We start from the raw sequence: 23,802 nt of genomic DNA, 5'->3' as shown, positions 1-23,802 counted from the left end.
CATTTACACTTTGAATACAAATGAAGCTTAAAGTGATCTTGAGTTCTCTGTGAAGTTGAATAAACCTCGAGGTACTTTCAGTGGCAACAGAGGTAAATCAGAATTTTTGGGGAGTGCATAAAAATTTGATGATAATAAGCTAAAGTTATGTTAGCATGCGGGTCGATAAAACAAGTGGTCTAGGTCCAAACCCCACTTTGAACTTCTTTCTCTCTATGATGCAAACCTGACTAAATAAAAGCGGAATGAAAAATCAATGTAAAAGAGATAGAATGGCATAAGGCTGTTGGAGCACATGGATGAGTGGCTAATGAGCGCTCTTATGCTGAGCCAGGATTTAATTCATAAACCTGACGCAAACAGTCCTAGACTGTAATGCACTCTAGCAGGAGCAGACCATGTTGTTTATTGTAAACAACGTGCAGTAACCAGACGATATAAACAGCTGCTAACCCTAACACTAAACAAGATGAAACCGATGCAATGAGGTTAAATCCAATTTCATTCATTATACACATACTGTAAATGCACATTAATGGAAATGCCAACAATGAGAACTTTAAACAGGACAGCACGTCAAGTCAGCATCGAGCTGCACCGAAAGCTTAACTCCTACTGTACCTCCTGTGATATTTACAAGCAATATTGATTTTTGGAGGTGCTCCCCATAGGTTCCATTGCCTTCAGCTATATAAAGCATGTGAGGAGCCGGTGAAGAGCAGATTGAAGCCCTATCAAAGCAGAGGAGTGAGGTACTTCCCTTCTCTGTCATGCTCACAAGACCCCACTGTCAGTCAGACGGAGCCGCTCCCCAAACAAGCGCCCCTGCCCCCGCTGTCTCGCGCTATGGGCGCCAAGAAAAGGTGTCAGGGAGTCTGACAGGCGAAATGAGACGTCTTCATCAGTTCATCAACACCCTCACAGACAGGCACCAAAGGGTCCTGGGGGAACGGCCCCTCCATTGCTGCTATTCTGACGACCAGCTATAGAGATGAAATGTGACCACTACCCTTTTTTTCGGGTTCCTGGTTCCAGAAGTAGATTTCACATTCTTTTTTCTCCATAGACAATTCAGAAAATCATGATATAGAGAATTTTAAGCTGTACACCAAACTAACCAGCTACAAAATGAATCATGAGCTTGTAACAATAGATTCAGAAAAACATGAAAAACTGAAAAAAAAGGGTAAGAGTACAAGACTGTGTATGTAACATTTTTAAAGCGAGAATGAACTTCTCAACCCATACAGCATTACAGGTATGTTGTTGATTTGTTTTCCCTCATACTGAGCAGTGAAACTAATAATATAATAATGCAATAGTGATTACTGATTTGTGAGGAGGAACGTTTCTATGGTAACAGCAACCTGTCCAATTGGTGGGAAGTTGCTAAAGCTTGTGGGTAGTGTAGTATTTCACAAGGAACTCAGGAACAAAAGACAAAAAGACAAAGCAGAAATCAGACTGACTGATATAGGAAGATACATAGTTGTTCATAATCTGATAACTCATGGTGACTCCACACTGTTGAATGAGCTTTGAAAAATGCCGTGGAGTGATAGTGTAATATCATGCATCAACGGCGTTTGTGGTTGCAAAATAAATTTATGTTAAAAGCAGCGGCAATGTATAATAAAAACTGATTGGCTCATTTGAGATTTACATAAAATCATGAACGTATGATCTGAACAGGGTATGTAATGGTGTGGTAAAGTGATATGAGGTCAGTGGAGTATCCGCCAGGACCACTTAGCAGCCCCATATGCATATCTCCCACTCTAGCTTCCATTAACGCTAGCATGCAGTGATTAAAGTGAATTGTGGCTGGTGAGAACCCCAATACAGTCAGCACACAGTGAGTGGAGAGGATAGCATGGCTTTAAGAGGAGACTCTCCAGGGGGACCCGCCGGTTGATTTAAATCTCAGACGGCGATTTATGATAATCAACAGTCAGATTCGAGCCATGACCGCGACAGCCGCGATGAGACCTGGAAATGATTGAAATGGCTTTTCCATGGGGTCCTCCATACGGTCATTTTGCTCTCTGCCAATCAGAATGGCCAGAATCATCTGCCCATATGGTGGGAGTCTGGGAAATCATGAAGGACAGCGGACAATCTCATAAACAGAGATGAGTGCTAGCTGCGAGGTGTGCCAGGATTCGAATAGTAGGATAGTTTCTAGATTTGTGTGCTATTTCCAATTGATGTTGAACTCCCTTGCCTTACAAAAAAAAGCTCCTTGAGGGTGGAGAACACACACACACACACACACACACACATTCCTTCTGACAGTCCTTCTAATCTTCTCAGTATTGTTCAGTTACTTTTTACACAGGTTACACAGTGCATAAATAGTTTTACATAATGTTGAAGATGTTGTACTATATCCTAAGACATTGCACCGCAGCAAATGGCATGATTTACAAACATTCCTACAAAAGAAAAATGCTACAATGCCTTCACAATGTGATGTGGTATCAGTTACATCATGATGTATTGTTGCTTTTTACAAAGCCACTGCATGGTACCCACACATTTAGCAGGTCTACATAACGACACAGTCAGCCCACTGAAATCTGATGAAATCAGAGTGTTTCCAAACTGGCCCCGACTGTGGTCCTTGTTATCTGAGTAATGGCACCACACATCTTAACTGTTGCTTCATTAAGGCTCGGCCATTTCGTGACCCTGTCTAACTCATTAGAAAGACTTAACAGCCAACACTAATTCAGTGGTGGGGTTCACAGTATCACATTTAAACCATACTCCCAGTGTGCAGATGACAGGCTGGGGACGGGAGGCAGGAGAGATTCAATTAAAAGGGTAAAAAAAAAAGAGAGAGACAACATGCTAATGTGATTGACATAGATGCCTCCTAGCTATGAGTCGATCCACCGACACCATTAGGCGATGATGCAGAAGTCTCTCACCTGTTTCAAGATGGTGTAATTTGAGCCATCCACACTTAGCTTCCTGATTTCATGGTGGTCTGCCATAATGAGGAAGGGCTCTTCGACTGAAAGGAAGGACACACGGCATAAGATAACCACCGGGACTTCGCACCTCACGCTGAGGCGAGCCGGGAGAGAGTCAGAAAACAAAGCTGACCTGAGAGAGCCTTGCATGTGTTGGGGTTGCGCTCCAGGGCTTCGTAGCCGTCCACGCACAGGCACTTGAAGGAGCCGTAGGTGTTGATGCAGCGCTGGCTGCAGGGGAGGCTGGAGGAGCACTCGTCGATGTCCACGCAAGTCTTCCCATCATCCTTCAGCCGGAAACCAGGCCAACACTTACACTGGTCACACAAAAAAACACAGCGAATGGAGATATGATGATGAATGTGGACACGGTTTCAGAAAGAGAGCCTCTGTTTCACTGCATAACCGTTAAATATTAATAATGTAATATCATAACATATAACCACACACCTGTGACCACATAACAGCTCATTTAAATATTAATACATGAAAAATTAATACATGAAAATTACCACTCATACTGCTAGTTATATGTCCCTCAGCAATCTGTTTAGTTCAAGAGCTACACTCCTTGGTGGAAGATAAAAATGTAATTATTATCGTTTAATAATTCTCAATTAAACATAAAAGATTTATTGAACAAATTATGTTCTTTCTTTTTTAATACAATGCCGTTTTATTTGCGTTTTATATTAAAAGCAATAAGCCATGAGAGACTGCTTTTTCAGTGATTTTGGAACAACCTGCAGTAATAGATAATAGATTTGTGGCTGTCAAATAGCTTCTATTAAAGTCTATCGATGTAATGCAGGTCAGCAGAGAATGTATCACACACCTGAGCGACCAATTGTATAATATGATGACATCAAAGTCGTGATGTAGACATACCATGGCACAAAAATTCCACTGCATTTCAGTGACCATGGCCCCCCCAAAATAACTCAAAGTGCTTGTATCAGCTGCACTGGACCCGGTTCAAATCTCTTTCTTAGCCAAAGTTGTAACCTTGAGGCCTTTTCTGCTGATCTCCCTGTTCAGGCCGCAAACGGATGAGCTGAGGGTCTGTATTGAGGTGCTCTCTAGCCAGTTTTGCCCCCGTCATGACAGGGACGAGAGGGGTTTTTTGTGCTTTCAGCCACTTTTCTGATGCAGTGAGCACCGACTTACGAAAAGGGTGGGAGGAGGAAAACCCGGGGCTGAAGGCACAAAGTACTGCAGTCTGCCAATGATGATGGCCGCCGGATCACTTCAGGGTGACGCGGCCTTGACCTGGATTCGATCTTAACATCGGGGGCCATCGTTGCCAGGCACGGCGCAACTGTCTGGCACTGTCAGGGCGGATCTCAGCGTTCGAACATGCTGCAGGATAGCATGCCCGGCAGCCTCACCAAGGCCATTAAACTCCCCTTAACAGCGATCAAGGTTATTTCAGATATGAAAGACTAACTGTATGTGTGTTCCCACCCATCTTTATCTGTTTAATGATGTGCAAAGTTGGGCTTGTTTCATTATCTCTCATTAATCATTCATGCCCACACGACTGAAGTTTCAGACTTTCCCTCTTGCTGAATTAGAAGTGGAAGTGCAAGCTTCAGAACTTTCACTCAAAAAAGTAATCAATGGCACTTAAATAGTATTATTCAAGTTTGAGTTATATTACTTAAGTCATACTGTCTGAAGTAGGATGGATCCTGTTCAACCCGAGGAAAGAAAGTCCGACATGCTATTATTATCATAGACACTGTGACACAGATTTACTAAATAACACTGCATTCCACAATGGATTCACACACACACACACGTTTATAGTGAAGTCTTTGGAGTGGAGTCTGGTTTGGTTTCAGTGCCAAACCACAGGGATTGGCTTACAGCTACAATTTAACCAATTTATGCTGCCAATACCCCTATTGTAATCCCTTTCCAACTGTACTTTTAGTGCAGTTTGGCTTAACCTGCAGGGCTTATGGACTAATTGTAGCAAGTGATTCTGGGGAGACATGGACAGTTATCCAAGCTAGTGGACCGTGACTAGTCCATTGGTTACTACCTTGTATCCCACAGGAAGGTCTTGACAGTCCTGTGTGCACCCACTGACTCGGCGGTTCAGGCACTCGTTCACATTGCAGTTCCTCTCGTCTGACTGGTCTCCGCAGTCGTCTCTCCCATCACAGAGGCTCCCCTCGGAGATGCAGCGTCCATTGGAGCACATAAAGAAGGAGCCGTTGCACAAACTCCCTGAAAGAGCAATACGTAACTCTCATTGGCACAGTAGCTGGAAAACGTTTTTCACTTCTCGACAGATTAATTCCGTTCAGGAACGCTCCCCTGGTCTATAGTGCCTTTTGTTTCCACCATATGTCCCCCCCAGTTTCCTGGTGGAGTGGTGGGGCTGCTGACACTGATGAAGAGCTTCCAGCTGAGAGCCAAACAGCAGTCTTACCTGCGGCCAGACATTTGAGGTTCAGAGGCAGCTCGTCGGAGCGGTCCGGACAGTCTGCGTAGCCGTCACACTCCCACTGCGAGCTGAGAAGACAGCGACCGTCCCCGCAGCGAAACTCCTCCGATCCACAGGAGCGATAGACTGAAGAAAGAGAGATAGCCACTGTTTCATCTACTGACACTCCAGCTGCGCCAAGGCACAGCTTCTAATCTTCAATCTGAGGTTCAACTTCAGCAGAATCTAGATTGCAAATTGTGAGAGACAAAGCTGCACAAGACAAGATTTTCATGACCATTATTCATGTTCCATTGTAGCACCCTAACTCTTACATTATATTATACGAAGGTTCAAAGATAAATCAAGCCAGTCAGGTGTAATCATGTTTAAAGCTATTATTACTATTACTACTAACTATGTTATTATTGGTAGTAGTAATAGTAGCAATGGCCATATTTAACTGTGTTTAAAAAAATCACAAATAAATAAATAAAGCTTCACTTGGCAAGAATTTTATGTAAAAATACATCCATCTTATCAGCCTAAAACACAAATTGAGGAGAGAACAGAGAACAGAGAATTGCCCCTACTGTAATTGAGAAGCCGTAGATTTGTCCTCTTTGAGCAAATATTTTTGTGTCGGGTATCGTCATTGGCAGGAAATCTTCTCTGCTCACAAGAAGTGTCAAATCAAAATTTTATAATGAAGTACAAAATTGTCCCCTAAACAGCAGTGAGTGAGCGCTCTGTCCATCCTTGTTTGATGATAAGATAACTTTCATCAGAGCCAACATAACGCAGCCTAGCCTGGTTGTGCCCTTGACTGGTTCTCCTCATACTTGTCAAATAGGAAATTGTCAGTTTTCTTATGCTCCGCTGACTTGCGGGGTGCCCCAGGGGTCAATTCTTGGGCCTAATTTATTTTCTTTGTATATGTTTCCCCTGGGGCACATTATCTAGAGCTTTGGCTGCATATTTTATCATTGTTATGCAGATGATACAAAACTTTATATTTCTGTAAAACCCAATGACCTCCCTAAAGGGGTACTGATAATCTCCACAAATTACCACACCGAGCCACAAAGAACCACACAGTAACACAAAGCGTACCATAAAGAATTACCAGCTACCACAGAATACCAGAAAGTACCACAACTTACCACAAAATGTCACAACGTACCAGAAAGTACCAGAAAGTACCACAGAAAACCACAAAGCATACCACAAACTACCAAAAAGATCCACAAAGCGTAACACAACCTGTACTACAAACTACCAGAAAGAAAAGTACAGCAAATTACCACAAAGTATACCACAAAGTACCACAAACATACCCCATAGTACCACAAAGCACAGCATAGCATACCACAAAACTACCACTAACAGAAAGTGTTGCATGGAGGTTTTGGGGGACAGCTACAGACATGGAATACTGCAGGCTTGGAAGGGTGTGTGTTTTGTGGCTTTTCTGCTTTATTTGACAGATACAGATGAGAGAGACAGGAAAGACAGGGCGGAGAGAGGGGCTGACATGCGGCAAAGGGCATGGGCTGGATTTGAACCCATGCCACTGCGATTAGGACTTAGCCTTAATGGTACGCACTCTAGTGGTTGGCCACCAGGGCGCCCCCAGGAGGTTTGTGGTTCTTTGTGGCACTTGGGGTCATGGGTTCCAATTCACAAGCAAGTCCCAAGTCCCAGCGAAGCAAGCAAAGTCAAGTCAAATCAAATCAAGTCAAGTCATACATCAAGTCGAGTCAACTTTAAGCAATGAACATTTGCTTTTAGAGTGTACGGTACATTGATGTAGAATATGCTGAATTCAAATTGAATGTTATAGGAAAGAATACAATATTTGTATTGCAAAGGTTCCAACATGGGCATTTTAATCAGTGTTTGGTAGACATACTTCCCCTAAGTCATCATACCTCAAGTCACAAGGAAGTCTCCAGGTATCATGTATGAGTCACAAGCAAGTCTCAAGCAATTTCCAAATGTCCCAAGTAAGCCACAAGCCATCACATTTATGTCTACGACTTTTTGTGGTGCTTTGTGGTATGCTTTGTGGTAGGCCTACTTTGTAGCATTGTCATAGTTTGTGATAGTTTGTGGTACTTTGTGGTTCTTTGTGGTACTTTGTAGCTCTGTGTGGTAATTTATGGCAATTAATAGGAGCCCACTAAAGTTGCTACTCTGCATCAATGTCCTGCTGCAATTAAGGATTAGATGGCACAGAACCTCCTCCAAATTAGCTCTGATAAAACTAAGGTTGTTGTTATTGGCCCCAATCATAAAACTGGCATAATCATAAAGTGTGTTTGTCCTCTGCGACATCACGTCAACATTTAAAAATTTAATAAATTTGGAGGTCATCTTTGACTCCCATCTTAAATTTGATAGTTATGTTTAAAAAAAGAAAAAAAAGAAACTCCTCCTGCCTTGGCTATTGTAATGCCTTGTTCACAGGCCTCAAGCCACCATAGGTAGATTACATTAGTCTAAAATTCAGCTGTGAGACTTATTACAAAGACCCCATGCAGGGCTTACTCCTGTACTGGGCTCCCTGCACTGGCATTCTGGATGGATTTTAAGGTACTTTTAATTACTTATAAGGCATTAAACCGTCTGGCCCCATAGTATATTAGTGAATTATTGACCCCCCACAAAGCTAGATCTTTAGACCAAAGACTTCTGGTCATCCCCTGGTCCAAAGCTTCCCCCACAGTTGAATGTTTTAAATAGAATCTCAAAACTCATCTTTTTATGCTAGTTTTCCAATGATTTTACCGTGTCATTTCTTTTATATTGTTGTTGCTCCTTTTGTGTGGTGAAGCACTTTATAACCCCTGTGTTGAAAGGTGCTGCATAAATAAAGATTTACTTACTTTCTTTACTTACAGCTATCTCTCGCTGCCACTTGGGGCCGCCAAAGTGCAGAGTTGCCTACTGTGGCTTTAAAGAGACCATATTCATATGGTAAGAGCGAGAGTGACGAAGATCTACTTGCCACATTCCACCGACTCGTCTGACCCGTCTCCGCAGTCATCATCGTGGTCGCAGACAAACCGCTGGGGGATGCAGGCCTTGTTGCGGCAGCGGAATGAGCTGTCATCACATGTGTTGTTGGGTGCTAATGTATGAGAAAAATGAGATGAGGCGATAATCTGTGAATCCACAGTGTTAGTCATACTTGGCATGCGATATCTGTATGTGATATATGACATCGGTCAACCTAAAACAAATCCACTCGTCTGAGTTGTTTTTCTCAAATGTTTTACAGTAGTTTGGTAAACTCGAATCAAACTAGAAACAATAAATGCTCAGTTGATTAACCCAATACCTATTTAAGGGAGACAGCAGATTACAGCACTGAGAGAAGGCTGCAATTGGGTAAAAACCTTATAACTCCAATTATTGTGTTTTTCTTTTTCTTGCTTGAGTTGAACTGTACGTGCTGATTCACAGTATGTGCTGAGCGAGTTAAAAACATTGTAATTTAAGAAACAAATACATCCATTCTTCATTGCTGGAGAACGTACACAGCGCTTCTAACAGCGATAAGCTATTCAGCGTGTCGGAACTAGAAGGCAGAGCTTACCGCAGCCGGCAGCGGCGAGTTCATCGCTACCGTCGGGGCAGTCCCTCTCCCCGTCACAGAGCCAGCGCTTGGGAACACAGGCGTACGACCCTGGGCAGCTGAACAGCCCTGGAGCACATGTCACTGAGCCTAAGGAGAAAACAGGAGCATATGCTCTAGTTTCAAACGCCAACGGGATACAGTGGGTCAAAACACACCACAGAGGGGGAATAACTACAGAGGACGGCGGAGGTATATTTTTAAACTAATCTGTGGCAAACGACGGGCACCGAGAATCAAACATGCGCAATTTACGTCAAATGAGAAAACCACTGAACTTAAGCAGTCGAATTAAGCATTGTACCGTCCGTATCCGTGAACATTTACCAGTATCTCCCATAAGCAGAAACAAGGGAGAAGAATTTGCCCTGCACCCTATATGTCACACCAATGTAGAGCTCCATAGAATTAAAGATCTGAACTGAACCACAGTCTCATATTCATTGTGTATGGAGCAGCTCCCGTTGTTAATATTGACAAATAATAATTGGACTATTCTAAATAAGGATTAGTCAGCAAGATTCCCCTTTGACTTAAGAATGCCTTTTAAGGCACAACAGACCAGTGGATGAAAATGGATTGTGTAGTGAAACAAAGGTAAATACAGTAGTTCAATTAGGCATACCCAGCTAAAATGCACTTCCTTGTTTTTGATTGGAATTGTGCATGAAAAAACCTCTGGGCTATTTCATTAATATTTCCTTGACATTCCATTACAATCCAATTATACAACCAATGTTCACAGCAACCATTCTCTATTCATTGTGGTTGGATTCCTTTTTTTTTTATTGTGGAATTCATTACAGATACATCTCATTTGCCCATTGAAATAGCTGTGCCTCTTGGGCCTCAATGATGAAAAATCTATTTGCCTCAGCGCCCACTCGAATCATCAGAAATGCCTGCGGTCTCATTTGTTGTCTCATTAACATTGTTTCATTTCTGTCCGTTCGTTTTCCCAGCCCCGCTGCAGCAACACACGGAGCTGTCGCGGGTAATAAAGTGGATGTGACCTTTTGTACCGACGGCAGATTCCTCGTGACATCTGAGAGGCCACTAACCGCAGATCTGCACGCTCTCATCGAGGCCGTCCTCGCAGTCGTTCTCCCCGTCGCACAGCCACTGCTTGGCGATGCACTTGTTCTTGGAGCAGGCGAACTGGTTCCACAGGCATGACGAGTCTGCGGAGGGCGGCGGGAAGGGGGATTTCAATGCCATAAATCAAAAAAAGAAACTTTGAAGAGGAAACAACAACAAAAGCGGCATACCCTATAGAAGGGGCAGAGTGTTTTTAATCAAAACACAACAAGTGGGCTGGCTCCCGTTTGCCCCTTAGCCTTGTTGTTTTCCTCTGTAGTTCTTTTGCTTTACAGCGCGCAGCAGCATAGCCTCCAAACAAAGGACTGTGCATATTATTTTTTATTTTCTGTCATGAAAGAAGCCTTTTCTGACAATGGAGAATTGCTGCTGGTTATTGTAAATAAAACACCAATCTTTCCTGACACAAAACAAATGTGTAGATTAAGTATACCCAAGCAATTACCTTCAATATTGATCACTGAGATACATTTTTTTTCATTTGCTAAGAAACTAAGATGCCAGGGCTGGGAAGGGAAACAAGTCAGCTGCCGACTAGACCGAACAACCTTGTGCTGATCATCATCATGGAAAGACCATTGTGTGAAAGAGATGAGGATGAGAGTGGATGTATTCATAATCTGTGCTGAGTTTGTGTCACAGAGCCACCCACTCTCCCCAGGGAGTCGTACTGCGGTCCCTTTTCTCAGATGTCAGGCCTGGAAAAGTCTGCCAGGGCTTTGATGAGATGCTGAGAGAAGGGGGGGGGGGGGGGGGGGGGGGGGGGTGCTCCAGGTCAGACCGCAATACAAGGAATTATGGATCCTACCAGGGTGTGTGTGTGTGTGTGTGTCGGAAGGGGGGGGCGGTGTCATGCTGCGCTGCTTTCCTCCCTGTCAGTCTTTGTACATCACACCGGCTTTACCTACTTTGATACGAAGACGGGAGATAAGGACGAGGTAAACGCAAAAATCTGGAAATCATGATTATTCAGATTTTGTGTACGTGATACCAGATTTGCATTTCAAATACCAACAGCTGCTTCGAGTATATAACAAAATAGTAGGTCTGTGGCACATTAAATGTATCAAAGTGAGTCTTTCATGTCTCCCATTTTCAATGGCGTTTCGCTCAGTGGAAAAGCACACTAGACATTGTGCACCGACAGATGAGTGTTTCATCTAATCAGATGTGGAATTTGGAATTTCTGAGATGTAATGACATTTTCCTCAAACCACTTCGCCGTCAGATTATCAGTGGCTGGAGCTTTTTATATGATAATTAACTCAGAGGAATGGGAATATTGTCTATTTGTCCTGAAAAAGCAATTCAGAAGTTCTAAAAGAATCGTGGCATAATTCATATCGGTTCTGATATAAGCACATTTGAAGCTCGAGATGTTATCGTTGCGCGCGGGCCACAAATGACGCTCCAAGATAAAGGAATGGAAATGATGTTCGTGTGTTATGCGCCTCTCGAACAGCATTCACGGCCAATTTACAAAATAAATCAGATAACATGTGAATAGCATTTAAAATGAAAAGTGGATTGCGCTGAACCGCCTTCATCTGTCTGGCTGCTACTGAAATGTGAACAAAGGTGCTGGTTAATTATAAAGTAAGAGGAAACGGGACTAAAAAGCTCTGCAGCACTTCAGTCAAAAACACTCCACTACAATGAAACAGGCTCTGATGGCCACATTTCGGTTTCATAAGTACCTATGAAAGATCTTTTTCTTAAAATTCGGAATACACACTTATGTCATCAGTCCCAAACTGCTAGGGTTTGGCTGGTTTAAAGGGGAAATGAATCATATGAAAAAATGAAAAACAGCAGCTGCAAAATCCCTCAATGTGTGTGTGTGTGGGTGGGGTTGTTGTCCATAATTTCAGAAGTTATAGCTTTGTTACTTCACAGAGAATGTAATGCAACACCCCTCCAGGTCTCCACACTGTCGACAGGGCTAATTGCTAACAGTTTCATGACTTCCTCCTCTTTAATAGGCGAGACGAAGAAGCAATGGGCTGATAGCTCAAAGACAGGTAGCGAGTGCGACGATATTGTGTGTGTGGGCCGCTCCATCAGATCTAATTATCTTGGATGTGTGTGTTTTCTCCTGTGAGAACTGTGACGAAGCTCACCATCGCGCCACATACATTAGAGCACCCCTCTTTATTTTGCTTTGATGCCAAAAGCAATGACACGTGAACGGATACGGGAGCATGCCGTCGGTTTTGATGGCAAATTATATTTATCCACACCATGACTTAATTACGGTCTTCCTATCTAATTGGAGAGACCTTTACTTTGTCATGGTAATTTATGCATACATTAGCGAGGATCAAAGCATGGGCAAGAGTGCTCTTGTTGCCTCTGGTGAGGGGAGAGGGGGAGCGGCAGGATAATGTGTAATCCGTTCAGATGTCACCACTTCCCAATGAACCCGCATGTTTCCATCACCCACAACCATTTTGCGATGACTGTTGCCTCATTAATTAATTGTTACACTGGAAGTATTTGTTAATTCAAAGAGAGCGGAACAAAAAAAAACGGTGTCCTTTTCAACAGCCTCGATCTGAATGCAGGATTGGAGGTAGACTCTCCAGCAATCAGCAACACTCAGTTGAGAAATCTCATTAAACGCACAATGAGGGGAAGCAAAACAAAGCGCGGAGAAATTGTGACATGATAAACAATGATCTTTTCCAAAAAAAATAACAACACATTACAACGAATAGCTTCCCGTGAATGGAAAATAAATATCTTTCCACCGGCTGACAGCGTTCTGTATAGTACCTGACCTACTTCTGCCCTGTAAAAAAAAACAAAAAACACACACAGCTTGCTTTCAGCTTAGTGCGTGGAAGCTGCTCGTGTGTGGTCAGATGTGTCAACATGGCGAGGCTCACCGCACTGGAATTCATCGGCCCCGTCCTCGCAGTCCTTCTGGCCGTCGCACAGCCACACGCTGGAGATGCAGTTGCCGCTCGGACAGGCGAAGTGGCCCTCCTCGCACTTCTGCCCATGGGAAACTGTGACGGACAACAAAGGGAAGTCAGTCCCTGCGGGTATTAGCGATGATTGAGGTCATTATCTTTTCCTAAGCTCTCTCTGAATCTCTAGCTCCGCTGTCCTAATCACCCCCGAAAATGAGATCTGGACGGTTTATAACACTCTCTTAAGTCTTTTCTAATTGAAGCGGGCTCCCTCGATCTGTCTTGCTATGCACACGGTGGAGGGCGGTTTTGGGTGTGTGTGTGTGTGGGGGGGGGGGAATCACCCTGGCAGTTGGTCTCGTCGGCGTAGTCTCCGCAGTCGTTGGCGCCATCGCAGATCCACGAGGGGTGGATGCAGAGCGAGGTGGAGTTGCAGCTGATGAAACCTTTCTCTTTCACCCCCAGCTTGTAGAAGTGGGAGCAGTCTGTGTGGTCTGAATACAAAACACAGCACCGCAATCACTGTCTGGCGCAATGGCGGTGATGGTGGTGTGTGTGTGTGTGTTTGTGCGTGTGTGTTAGGGGGAGGCAGGGGGGGGGACTGGATTTGATGTGAGCGAGTGACAAGCACAGATCTAAGTCACTGAATCCAATTGATCCGTTAGAGGTAGGGCTGTTTGTTTACATTTTTAAAATGCATTTGCAATGCAAAGCGCAAGTCGGAGGGACTTACTGCAGTTCTTCTCGTCTGAGGCGTCGGCGCAGTCGATGACCTGGTTACACCAGGCTGAGCCGGGTACACAGCTCCCGTCCTGGCACGGTGATTCAGATGAGCCGCACGTGACATCTGGGAGACGGAATTAGCATTTCAGAAAAGATAACAGAGCGAGCGGAGCACTCGGCGACAGCGACAGGTAAAGCTCAGGCACCGATATTTAGCGTCTCTGTCTAGGGATGAATGAAAATGAGCTCCAAGTTGAGGACAGGCAGACGGAAAAGGATGGTGATGAGTTACAGTGTGCGTGCAGCTGGACCACCTGTGCCGAAACCTTAGTTAAACGGATGGATATCATGGCCCTGGCAGTGCTGTGCAAGAGCAAATTTTACATGTGATATCCAGTTAAGAGAGTGGTGGCTTGGGTCTTTCTTGTTCATTTACCATCTACTGTGCAATGGTACTGGCCATTTCACCACATATATGCTATAATTTAATGTTCTAACAGTAATGGACATAAACATAAGGCTGATGCCCCATTAAAAATTGAATGCATGCTCCAGGCAAGACACATCACGGCGAGATAAGCTCCTTCCTGAAATCCCAGTCTCCTTTCTGAGAAAGGTCCACATTAATTATGAGAATACTACTGTAACCCTGTAGTCTCCTACAGGTTTATAATGTATTGAGAGTCCACAATACCTTATAGTCCCACTACACCAGAGAAAAACAGAAAATGATGGGGAGAATAAATAGTGAAAACGCCTGCAAATACTGCTCAACAGTCGCAATAAACACACTCGTGTGGCTTTTGCCGGATTATTTCACCCTCAAGGTCAGGGCAATATTCAGTCAATTTGGCCAAATTGAAGGGAAACTTCACAATTTAGACCTGAAGCATTGTTTGGGCTCTCAAAGGCAGCTCTCCCTTGGGCAGAGGTGGGCGGAGGGCGTCTTTGAGTTTGCGGGCGCTGTGTGATCCCGGGGCTCATTAGACAGAGGGGGGCTTAGCGCAGCGTGTAGCCTAACGTGGAGTATAAGCATGAGCATTAGCGAGGTGGGATCGCGCCCTCAGAGGCAGGGAGGATCGAGCGGCAGATCAAACGGCACCGACTCACTGCTACAGAAAGCTTCATCCGAGTTATCCCCGCAGTCATCGATCCCGTCACAGAAGCGACTGTTGGCCACACAGCGCTGGTTGTAGCAGGGCCTGAAGCCCCTCCTGCAGCTCCTGTTGTCTGGACACAGTGAAATGCAGAAATATATTAGAAAAGAGCAGCGCTATGTGGTACCAGAAATTTTGTTTTGTTTATTGTTTGTGTTCAGGCTTTTGATTTTCTGACAAAACAGCGTGTGAATGCAATGCTGTTTAGCCGCTAACTTGGATGTCGGACTTTCCCACCAGGACATGAACGCAGCATAATAGTTATCACTAAAAATTTCCAGTGGTGGGAAATCCCAGATGCAGATCACCACCAAAATCTAATTAACTGATCTTTGGGCCAAGGGCTATCTGTCCACCAAATTTCAGCCAAATCCGTTTTTGTGCCTCAGACCCTCTTTGGTTTTTAACACAGGTATAAATATACTGTGTACTTATGCATCCACATGGAAATTGTACTGTAACTGATTGCTGATACCAGCTGGGTTTGACCATGTTAGAGTATCTAGACATTTTGCGTATCTAATTTTCTGATACATTCTAATCTGACCAATGCTTTAAACAGTGTTCTGAAGTGTTCCTTACCACAGTATTGCATCTTTTCATCTGACTTATCTTTGCAGTGGGCCACTCCGTCACACGTTAGCTGGTAGTTGATGCACTCTCCGTTGCCACACTCAAATTCGGTGTGGATATTGCAGGAGGAATTTTCTGCTGCAGGAGAAGAGCACGAGCAGGAGTGTGAGCGAGTAACGCTTTCAACTCAATTGCCTGTCATTATGCATCAAAGTCAAGCCACACAACTGTGTATACACACCATACATACACAGGTGACCTCAATGGCTATGTTTACATGCACAGTAAACTCTGTGACTCAAGTCACCCAGCTTTGTGTTGACTCATGGAAACATCATAACTGGTTATGGTCATATTCCAATTATGAGAAACCTGGCTGTAAGATGCCTGGCCTATTCTGATATTAAAGTCACAGTGGAAAGAAAATTTGATCATGTACCAGAAGGTGTACATAAAAATTACAATCACAGATATTTTAACAATCTTTCCCTCCGCCCTTCCCATCATATATATCCTGCAACTGCACAACTTTCAAAGTGACAACATGGTATGGAAGTGAAAACCCTGTTTCCCTTTCCTAAGACACCATGGTTTCGTCCACTGGCTGCTCCAATAATGGATATAATGGAGGTGTGGGAGGAGGTCAGTGGTCCTCTACAATGGTATACAGGCTAGAATTCAGTTCTTCCACTCAGTTTGTTGTGGTCCGACCTGCCCACATTTGAAGAGTCCGTACACGCAGCAGCCAGTCTGAACCAGAAGTACCTCGCATTACAGAAGTAAGACACCATTGAAAAGCCATTTCCTTGTCTTACTGCTTTCATTTTTGCACAAACTCAGACTTGCACAGCATTATGGGTGCATTCTGATGTCACCAAAAAACATGTTGGCGAGCAGTACTTACTATTACTATTAGGATCATCATTTCTTTCCAATGTATTGCATGTAATATTGCATGTAAAGGTTGAGGGAGAGCAAAGCTGGCAGCTGAACCTTTTCATACCTTGTTGCTGGTGGTAGGGAACTGTTCTGCCGGTGGACAGGGATATCCATTTAAATGTTTTTGAATGGTTCAAGGCAACAGAGAGATATTCAATCGCAGGATATCAAAGCTTCATAGAAATAGCTTAAACTGAATAAGACCTTACCCGGAGTAAGAGCCAGGTTGCTCTATGCATGTAAACTTAGCCAACGACCCTCTTCGAAAATCATTATTAATACAGTGTTGCATAAAGAGCGCTATGGTATGACCATGCTGTTCAAGCAACTGGCCTGAGTAAGAATAATCGATAGCTTGAGAAAGTTTCTAATAGCCATGATAGGCTCTGCGGAATTAAATGTGCAGCACCTCAAGACTTACACACGCATCTGTTGTCGTCTAACAGCACACGCTCTCCGCGGCAAGTGCAATTCACCCTCCCATACGGCGTCAGGAGGCAAAGGTCACCGCAGCCTCCGTTCATGTGTCGGCACGGGGATAACTCACCTGCAAAAGCAGGCAAACGGCATGGTTAAGCACGAAGTCGAGTCAAGTCAACTTTATTTATAGAGCGCTTTAACGCAAAACAGCTTTGCTCCAAAGCGCTTTACAGTGCGTGCGCTTGTGCTGTACAGAACAGAAACAGGGAAGGAGAATGCAGACAAAGCATATTCATTATTTTCATACATGGAAAATACAGTAAAATGGAAAAACCACAATTCAGACACAATTAAAAGCCGAAGAGAAAAGATATATTTTTAGTTGTCTTAAATGAATCAACAGATTGAGCTGATCTGATGTTAAAAGGAAGGCGATGCCATAGTCTCGGGGCGGCTCCAGCAGAGGCTCCATCGCCCTTAGACTTCGATAAGATAAGAGACCTTGACCGTACATCTAGGACCTAAGGGGCCTAGATATACGGTACGGGCACAGAATTTCATAGATGCAATCAGGTGCAAAACCATGTAAGGCTTTATAAACAAACAGTAAGATTTTGAATTCAATTCTATAGCTGACGGAGACGAGCCAGTGCTTTTTGGATCTGGTTAAAAGCCTGGCTGCGGCGTTCTGGACTAGCTGGAGGCGAGAGAGAGGCCTGGCTGATACCAGCGAACAGTTAGTTACAGTAGTTGAGGCGGAAGGAAATGAAAGTGCGAATAACTCTCTGAAGGTCTGAGAAGGACAAGAACATACATTGTTATATATGAGATATTGGTGTCTCTGCTACTTCAACGATGGATTTCTCCCCGTATGATAGTTGAATGTCGGTGCAAAATGGTGGCTCTAGAAAGAAGCGATCGCTCTTTGATTCTGAGGGACTGACACCAAAACCTGACATTTAACTTTGATGTTTTAGTTGAAACATTTTCTGCCATCAAACTGTATCTCAATTTGACATCAGTTGACCAGTTATCCATGGGAATAAGAAAATACATCAAAATGGACCCAGAAAGTCAAGAAACATCGCCAATAGCTGTTTTTTTTAACACTAGTGAAGTGTTTTAGGGTGGATTTTTCCTTTTAATAAGCATGGGTGTGATTTTACAAGTATGAAATGCTGCACTGACGTCTTGTTTTAATGTGAAGGATCTTCAGTGCCGCTTTCCACCCACCCAAATAAGGGGTTGTCCATCCTTAAAGGGCCCCACAATTACCGACTACAAACAGGTATGCTTCTGTCCACTGATGGGTAGCCAAAAGAGCTCGAGTTTGTTGCTATGCAACCAAAGGAAACCTATTACAATGTTTTGGCATTCTCTGCCCGGGGAGCTCTGAGGGAAAGTAACGCGCGTGTGTATCATGATGTGCACAAAGCTGCCGCTTGCCTATAGTAAAGATCAAAGTAAAGACATGATCCAGGAAAGAAAATGTCAGTAGTAGACCAGTAGAAAAAGAGAGAAATGTAGAGAAGAGGTTTAGCGACGAGAGATACAGTATCAAGTGCCGGCATTCACCAGAGAGATACATGACCATTGGAAACCCTCGGTTATTACCTGCCCTGCAGCCTGTGTATTTTATTCATGAGAGAAGAAACCACTCCTCTGTTCTGCAGAGCCCAGCTCAGCCACTTGTCTGATTATTCATGGCGAGCACATTCGGTAAGAGCAGAATATAATAAGGGGTTAAAAATATAATGACCAAAAGGATAAACTGATTATTAAATCCTACGTAGCCTGCCATTTCGCATTATAGTGTTGTGGCTGAGCTGATACAGGTCGCTGGAAATGTGATTATTTCCCATGACGAGATAAACGAGGAGACAGAGTGGCTCTCAGCAGCCGAATCAAACCATTGGGACGCGCTTAAGCCCATTTCCCTTTGTCCTACTTGGAAATAAAACTGTACACGACACTTTAGAGACTCCCTTCTCAACATAGGGTACTTTTTTATTAATTACACCCCAACCTCAAGTTTCTACCCACTGCTAAATAAGACCACCCTAATTTATCATTCCCGCTGTTTCTCGCACATCAAAATGAGGAGCGTTTTTAGATCCTTTGCTGCGAGTTAGCTGAGCGTCGTGGCGCTGAAAAAGAATATTAAGCCAAGAGGGGACGGGAGTGCACACCGGCCCCACAGAACAAAATGAAACAGATGAATGCGTGCAAACTCTACAAGTGGTGCAGATCACAGCAGTTTCCTCTAGTATTCTCAGTCCATTGCAGTAGAAAGTGCATATAAGCAACATAAACATACGCATGCGAGAATTTGTACCCATATGCACACATAGGCGCCTGCACACATGCGATGCAAACATTTGCAGACACAACACAAACACCGCGTCCCTTGGTATTCAACTGAATCTCATCTCCAGGCGTCGGAATACTCACAGTTGTTTGTGTCGCGGGCCACAGCTATAATTCCCATGGGTTGATGGGGAATGTCTGCTCGCAGTATCTTGGTGTCTCCACCTGTGTACTTGTTTGATCGCAGCACAGCCCTGCGGGCCCAGTCCGACCAGAAGATAAAGTCCCCGTAGATGGCGAGCCCAAAGAAGGTTCCCGGGCCGGATTTAACTATGACCTACAAATTACACAGCAGAGCATTGATGTTATAGGCCTGCTCTCCATCAGGCTGCAGGTGTCTGTTGCTATTGCGGTTGTATCTTATGCTATCTTGCACATGAAGCCACAGTTGAATCCTCTTAGAGACGACACAGCTGTCGCACAGTAAATCCATACGTTTTGCGTAAATATTTGCACTTCCATCCGCGAGTGCAGCTCTGGAAGAAACATCAACAGAATTCTGAGTGATGCCCCAGGAATAAATAGGGAGCGTGATAATGTTTCGAGTCATTAATCAACACATCACCCCCACCGCCCACATGACTGCTTAACCCAGATGTTGGGGGAGTAAATGACAGTGTCATTGGCAGGGAGGCAGGAATCCATCAGACACCTCCTTTAGGGACTCTCCAGGCTGGGGGGGCATCAGGGCTTCCAGCGGCTCCGTACTCTCGGCCATTAGTGGGACAGGCTTGTAAGCAGCATCGCATTAGCCCTGTGCCATACTGGGATTAATAGGACAGGTGTTGATTAAAGGAGCCCAGCGTGTGGAGGCAACCGCTGGCCATCAGGACGGAGAGAGAGAGAGACAGAGAGAGACAGAGAGAGACAGAGAGAGGGAAGGACAGAACACCAGATGGGGTATGATGGAACATATTGATAGGAAATTAGATTTGGGAGACATTACCTGGTTTACGGCCAGCAACAAATTACTTCCAGACCAAATATCATGTTGGCTACTCATGTTTTTGGTAAACGTGTTGTATTTACCATTACTATTCAACAATATTATTACATGGTACATCAATTGCCATGCCCCTCGTGACTGATTACTCTGACTGAGCTTCTGTTTGACATGGCAATATCAACACGCCCAGATTTCACATCATTGACATAAATCAAATGATGCTAACCAGGAGCGAGCCGTCCTCATGCAGCTCTCAATTAATATTCTCCCTCCTCTTCGTGAAAAAGGTCGTCTTCCCCCTGCTAAACGCGCTGACATCTTCCCTCAACACGCACTCCGTCGCCCTCTCTGGAGCTCTGGCTCCGCTAATGACACGGCTCTCCACTCTCAAAATGGCACAGAGGAGTGGAGCCGCTGCCACAGCTCCATCTCCTCTCTGTCACCAGCCTCCCTGTCAGCGTGTAATGACACTGCCGCAGTGGCGAGGAGGAGCCGGGCCCGCGAGGACACTCCACTGCCATACAATAAGGCTGGGTTCACACCGCAGGCCTTCGCGCTCGCTTCAGAACTGCTGCTCGTATCGGATTTTTTTAGATGGTCGTTCATATCTATTCTAGGATGTAACCAATGTCCGATTCCATTATGAACTGGCAGATTAACAATAACAGAAGACGTCACATCTGTTTTTGTACCTCCGACTTGTTTCCAACACATCTTGCCACCGTCTTCCTGAATACCAAATGTTGAGTCGCTTTGCCCTTCATGCTAACACTGGCTCAGCCAAGTTGCTATGGTTGCCAGAATTATGACAACTGTCTCACGTAAATGACGTAAGGTTTATGTATTGTCAAGGCAACGGCGACAAATTTCGATGTGAGCGTTCAAATACAAGTCGCATGTAGATTGCATGCCTTGGGATCCGATTTTGTACGACATATCCATGTGGTCCAGATTGGAATTGAAAAAATGTCTCTCCATGCAGCTTTTAGATGTTCACACTGATTAGAAAACATCACATCTGTGTCACATGTGAGGGAAAAAGAAAATCTGAATTGTGACACTCAATGGACCGGTTGTCCCATGAATCCCGTCACTCCAGAGTGCCTTAGTGCTGTGCAGTTGACAATCAGTTACCTCTGTTTAATTTACACATTTTAATTGGGACGGAGATGGAATCTACGCCCACAGGGGTCTCAACACAAAGCCTTCATTAGCGGGACTAGACTGCGGCAAGGGCAGGTGGGGACCCGAAGGGCGGGGACTTTTTGAGCCTTGTGACCCCGCTCGGCAAACGTATGGGTAACTAATTGAGATGGGCCGGGGTGCCGAGCCGCAGAGGTCATGTCAAGCGCAAATTGAAATCCACGGCAAAAAAGGCCACGGCGTACCATAATCCTTTACACGCCAAGGATACAGAAGGATACACACCCGGTTCGGATTTTCAGGATAAAATACATTATGCATGCAACCTCTCGCGGATAAAATGAGAACCCCCTCACTGAGCTTCTTTACTTTAGCGGGGAAATTACTTCTATAATTAAGTAAACCATCGGCACTCTCAGTGATGAAATATGAGGAAGAATGCCGAGAGGTATTTCAGAGCCTACCCACTGCATGGAGGCTGAAGTCCCCGGGAGCTCAATGGGGATGGGAGATTATATGGCAGACAGAAAATTGGTTCATTTCAGCTGAAAAGGGGCAGATCAATTTGACATTCTGTCCCAGAACATGTGCCCTTGTGTCTCAGATGTTTGAGAATGGAACATGTCCATCATTGAGAGACGCGGTCCTTGAAATATTAAAAATACATTTTCTCTAAAAGACACTGGCCCTCGTTCGTAAAAATGTTTTGATTCTTTGACTTTAACGTTGATTCATTTGAACAGTAATTTCAAAGAGTACGATATAAAAAAGTACAACTTCAATTCATATTGCATTGCATATTGCATACCTTGGATAATACTAGAAATAATGATAGAATGATAATTAGTTTCTATCACTAGTTTCAATAATTATCTGATTGTGTTTTGAAAGCAGTGGGCTTTGTGTTAATTTTCATTCTTTTTGTATTGCCAACACTTGCCATGCACTGTGAATACTAAAGATTGTTAACAAAATGTCAGGAGGTTTAGAATGCTACTGTCTGAAAGTGGGCAACCCCAACTATTTCCTTATACTTGAAAAAGAATGAGAATGATTAGGAAAGACAGAGAGACACGGTTGGCCAAGATGGTTCCAGATGTACCGCTCCACAACACTGTCTAAACTAGGACCAGGTCTGTCATACTCACGTATCTGTTGGAGCCATCGTAGTCGCATCTCTCAATCCTGCCCAGGCTGCCATCTGAGAAGTAGAGCTTCTCCGCTTTGTGGTCAATGGTCAGTCCGTTGGGGGTCAGGATGTCGGAGCTGATGATCACCCTCACGTTGTTGCCGGCCAAGGTGGATCTCATGATGCTGGGCCTCTGCTCATTCCAGTTGGTCCAAAACATCAGGCTGAAATGTGCGACGGAAAGCCGAAAGAAACGATTAACTACGAGCAGGCACAGCATCGCCTCAGTGCTACAAGACCCAGAGTATCAAGATTAAAGCGGCATGTTACATCTACAGTCTCTTATCTGTGGTCCTTTCGTAGCAATTTGCTCCGTCATGACATGTAGATGTCACCACAGACTCCCCATCTCTCCGGAAAAGCGCCTCCGCTCCACTACAACTTCACACCCCCTCAGCAAGGAGTACAAAACAAATATGTGTAGTCTGAAATTGAATCAGGGAGCAGGAATGATGACTTTAAAAGAGCTGCAATAGTAACATGTCAGGCTCCTCTTTGCCAGGGAAAACTAACACTAATGGGTAGGGGAATTATTCATGGCTGCATTAAATTGCTGGAGGTCGATGCAGCGGTGTCAGTCAGTTATCAACATGATCCCATAGCTGCCAAGACCTCCATGACCTGTCATCTGCTTCCCCCTTTCGCCCTGTATGAGCTCATCACTGATAAGGCGCAGCTGCTGTGCTTCTCAATTTCCATTTGATAAAACCGATTAGCATCACAGGTTGTTAGATACAGAGCGTTTATTCATATTTCCCTCTGTGAGGACTTCTAAGAATATGAAAAACACAGATAATAGCAGTGGAGTAAATAAATGAAAGATTTATATCTTGGTTATATGGGTTTTGCAAGATGGATGGTGCACATGTTTTGAGTCCACAGCCATGCAGATAAACCACAGACAAAAGAGGTGGATGTGTTTGCCTAATGTGTGACAAAAAAAGACTTTTTCAGCCCTTGGGTAAACTTCAACAAGGTGAGGTAATTGATTGTCCACTGATTCTCTCTCCATACCATAATGAAGACGTGGAAGTCTACTCTTGTGGGTTAATAAGGATCCCGGTCAGAAGCCACAGCCAGGGACTGCTAATTAATCACTTCAGTTTGAATTCTAATTATCAGACAGTATTTCTGGAGTGGGATGGATATGGTGCCAAATTGCCAACCAAGGATATAGTCTGAGGTCAAGAAATTAATTCAGTTACTGCAATAAGGGCAAGATCCTCACTGCTTTAGCCAGTCTTTTCAGACTGCTCATTGCAGCATTATCATGTTCATGA

At 44.2% G+C, this 23,802-nt stretch overlaps 1 protein-coding gene across 1 annotated transcript in view; it reads right to left on the bottom strand.

The window, feature by feature from the left end:
* lrp1bb (low density lipoprotein receptor-related protein 1Bb) overlaps positions 1 to 23,802 on the bottom strand; it is a 252,324-nt gene that overhangs the window by 44,341 nt on the left and 184,181 nt on the right. The window contains exons 45-59 of the mRNA XM_078285934.1: positions 22,482 to 22,686; positions 19,329 to 19,521; positions 16,879 to 17,004; positions 15,528 to 15,656; positions 14,899 to 15,018; positions 13,799 to 13,912; positions 13,410 to 13,559; positions 13,039 to 13,161; positions 10,114 to 10,233; positions 9,014 to 9,142; positions 8,423 to 8,545; positions 5,419 to 5,559; positions 5,026 to 5,213; positions 3,112 to 3,295; positions 2,934 to 3,019 (exon numbers count right to left, since the gene is read on the bottom strand). Coding sequence (XP_078142060.1) covers positions 2,934 to 3,019; positions 3,112 to 3,295; positions 5,026 to 5,213; positions 5,419 to 5,559; positions 8,423 to 8,545; positions 9,014 to 9,142; positions 10,114 to 10,233; positions 13,039 to 13,161; positions 13,410 to 13,559; positions 13,799 to 13,912; positions 14,899 to 15,018; positions 15,528 to 15,656; positions 16,879 to 17,004; positions 19,329 to 19,521; positions 22,482 to 22,686 — 2,131 coding nt within the window. The remainder of the gene's footprint in view (positions 1 to 2,933; positions 3,020 to 3,111; positions 3,296 to 5,025; positions 5,214 to 5,418; positions 5,560 to 8,422; positions 8,546 to 9,013; positions 9,143 to 10,113; positions 10,234 to 13,038; positions 13,162 to 13,409; positions 13,560 to 13,798; positions 13,913 to 14,898; positions 15,019 to 15,527; positions 15,657 to 16,878; positions 17,005 to 19,328; positions 19,522 to 22,481; positions 22,687 to 23,802) is intronic.

This window comes from Centroberyx gerrardi, chromosome 10 (genome assembly GCF_048128805.1).
Source record: "Centroberyx gerrardi isolate f3 chromosome 10, fCenGer3.hap1.cur.20231027, whole genome shotgun sequence".
Taxonomy (NCBI): domain Eukaryota; kingdom Metazoa; phylum Chordata; class Actinopteri; order Beryciformes; family Berycidae; genus Centroberyx; species Centroberyx gerrardi.
The sequence above is the reverse complement of the archived record's forward strand: the minus strand, read 5'-3'. Positions and strand labels throughout refer to the sequence as shown.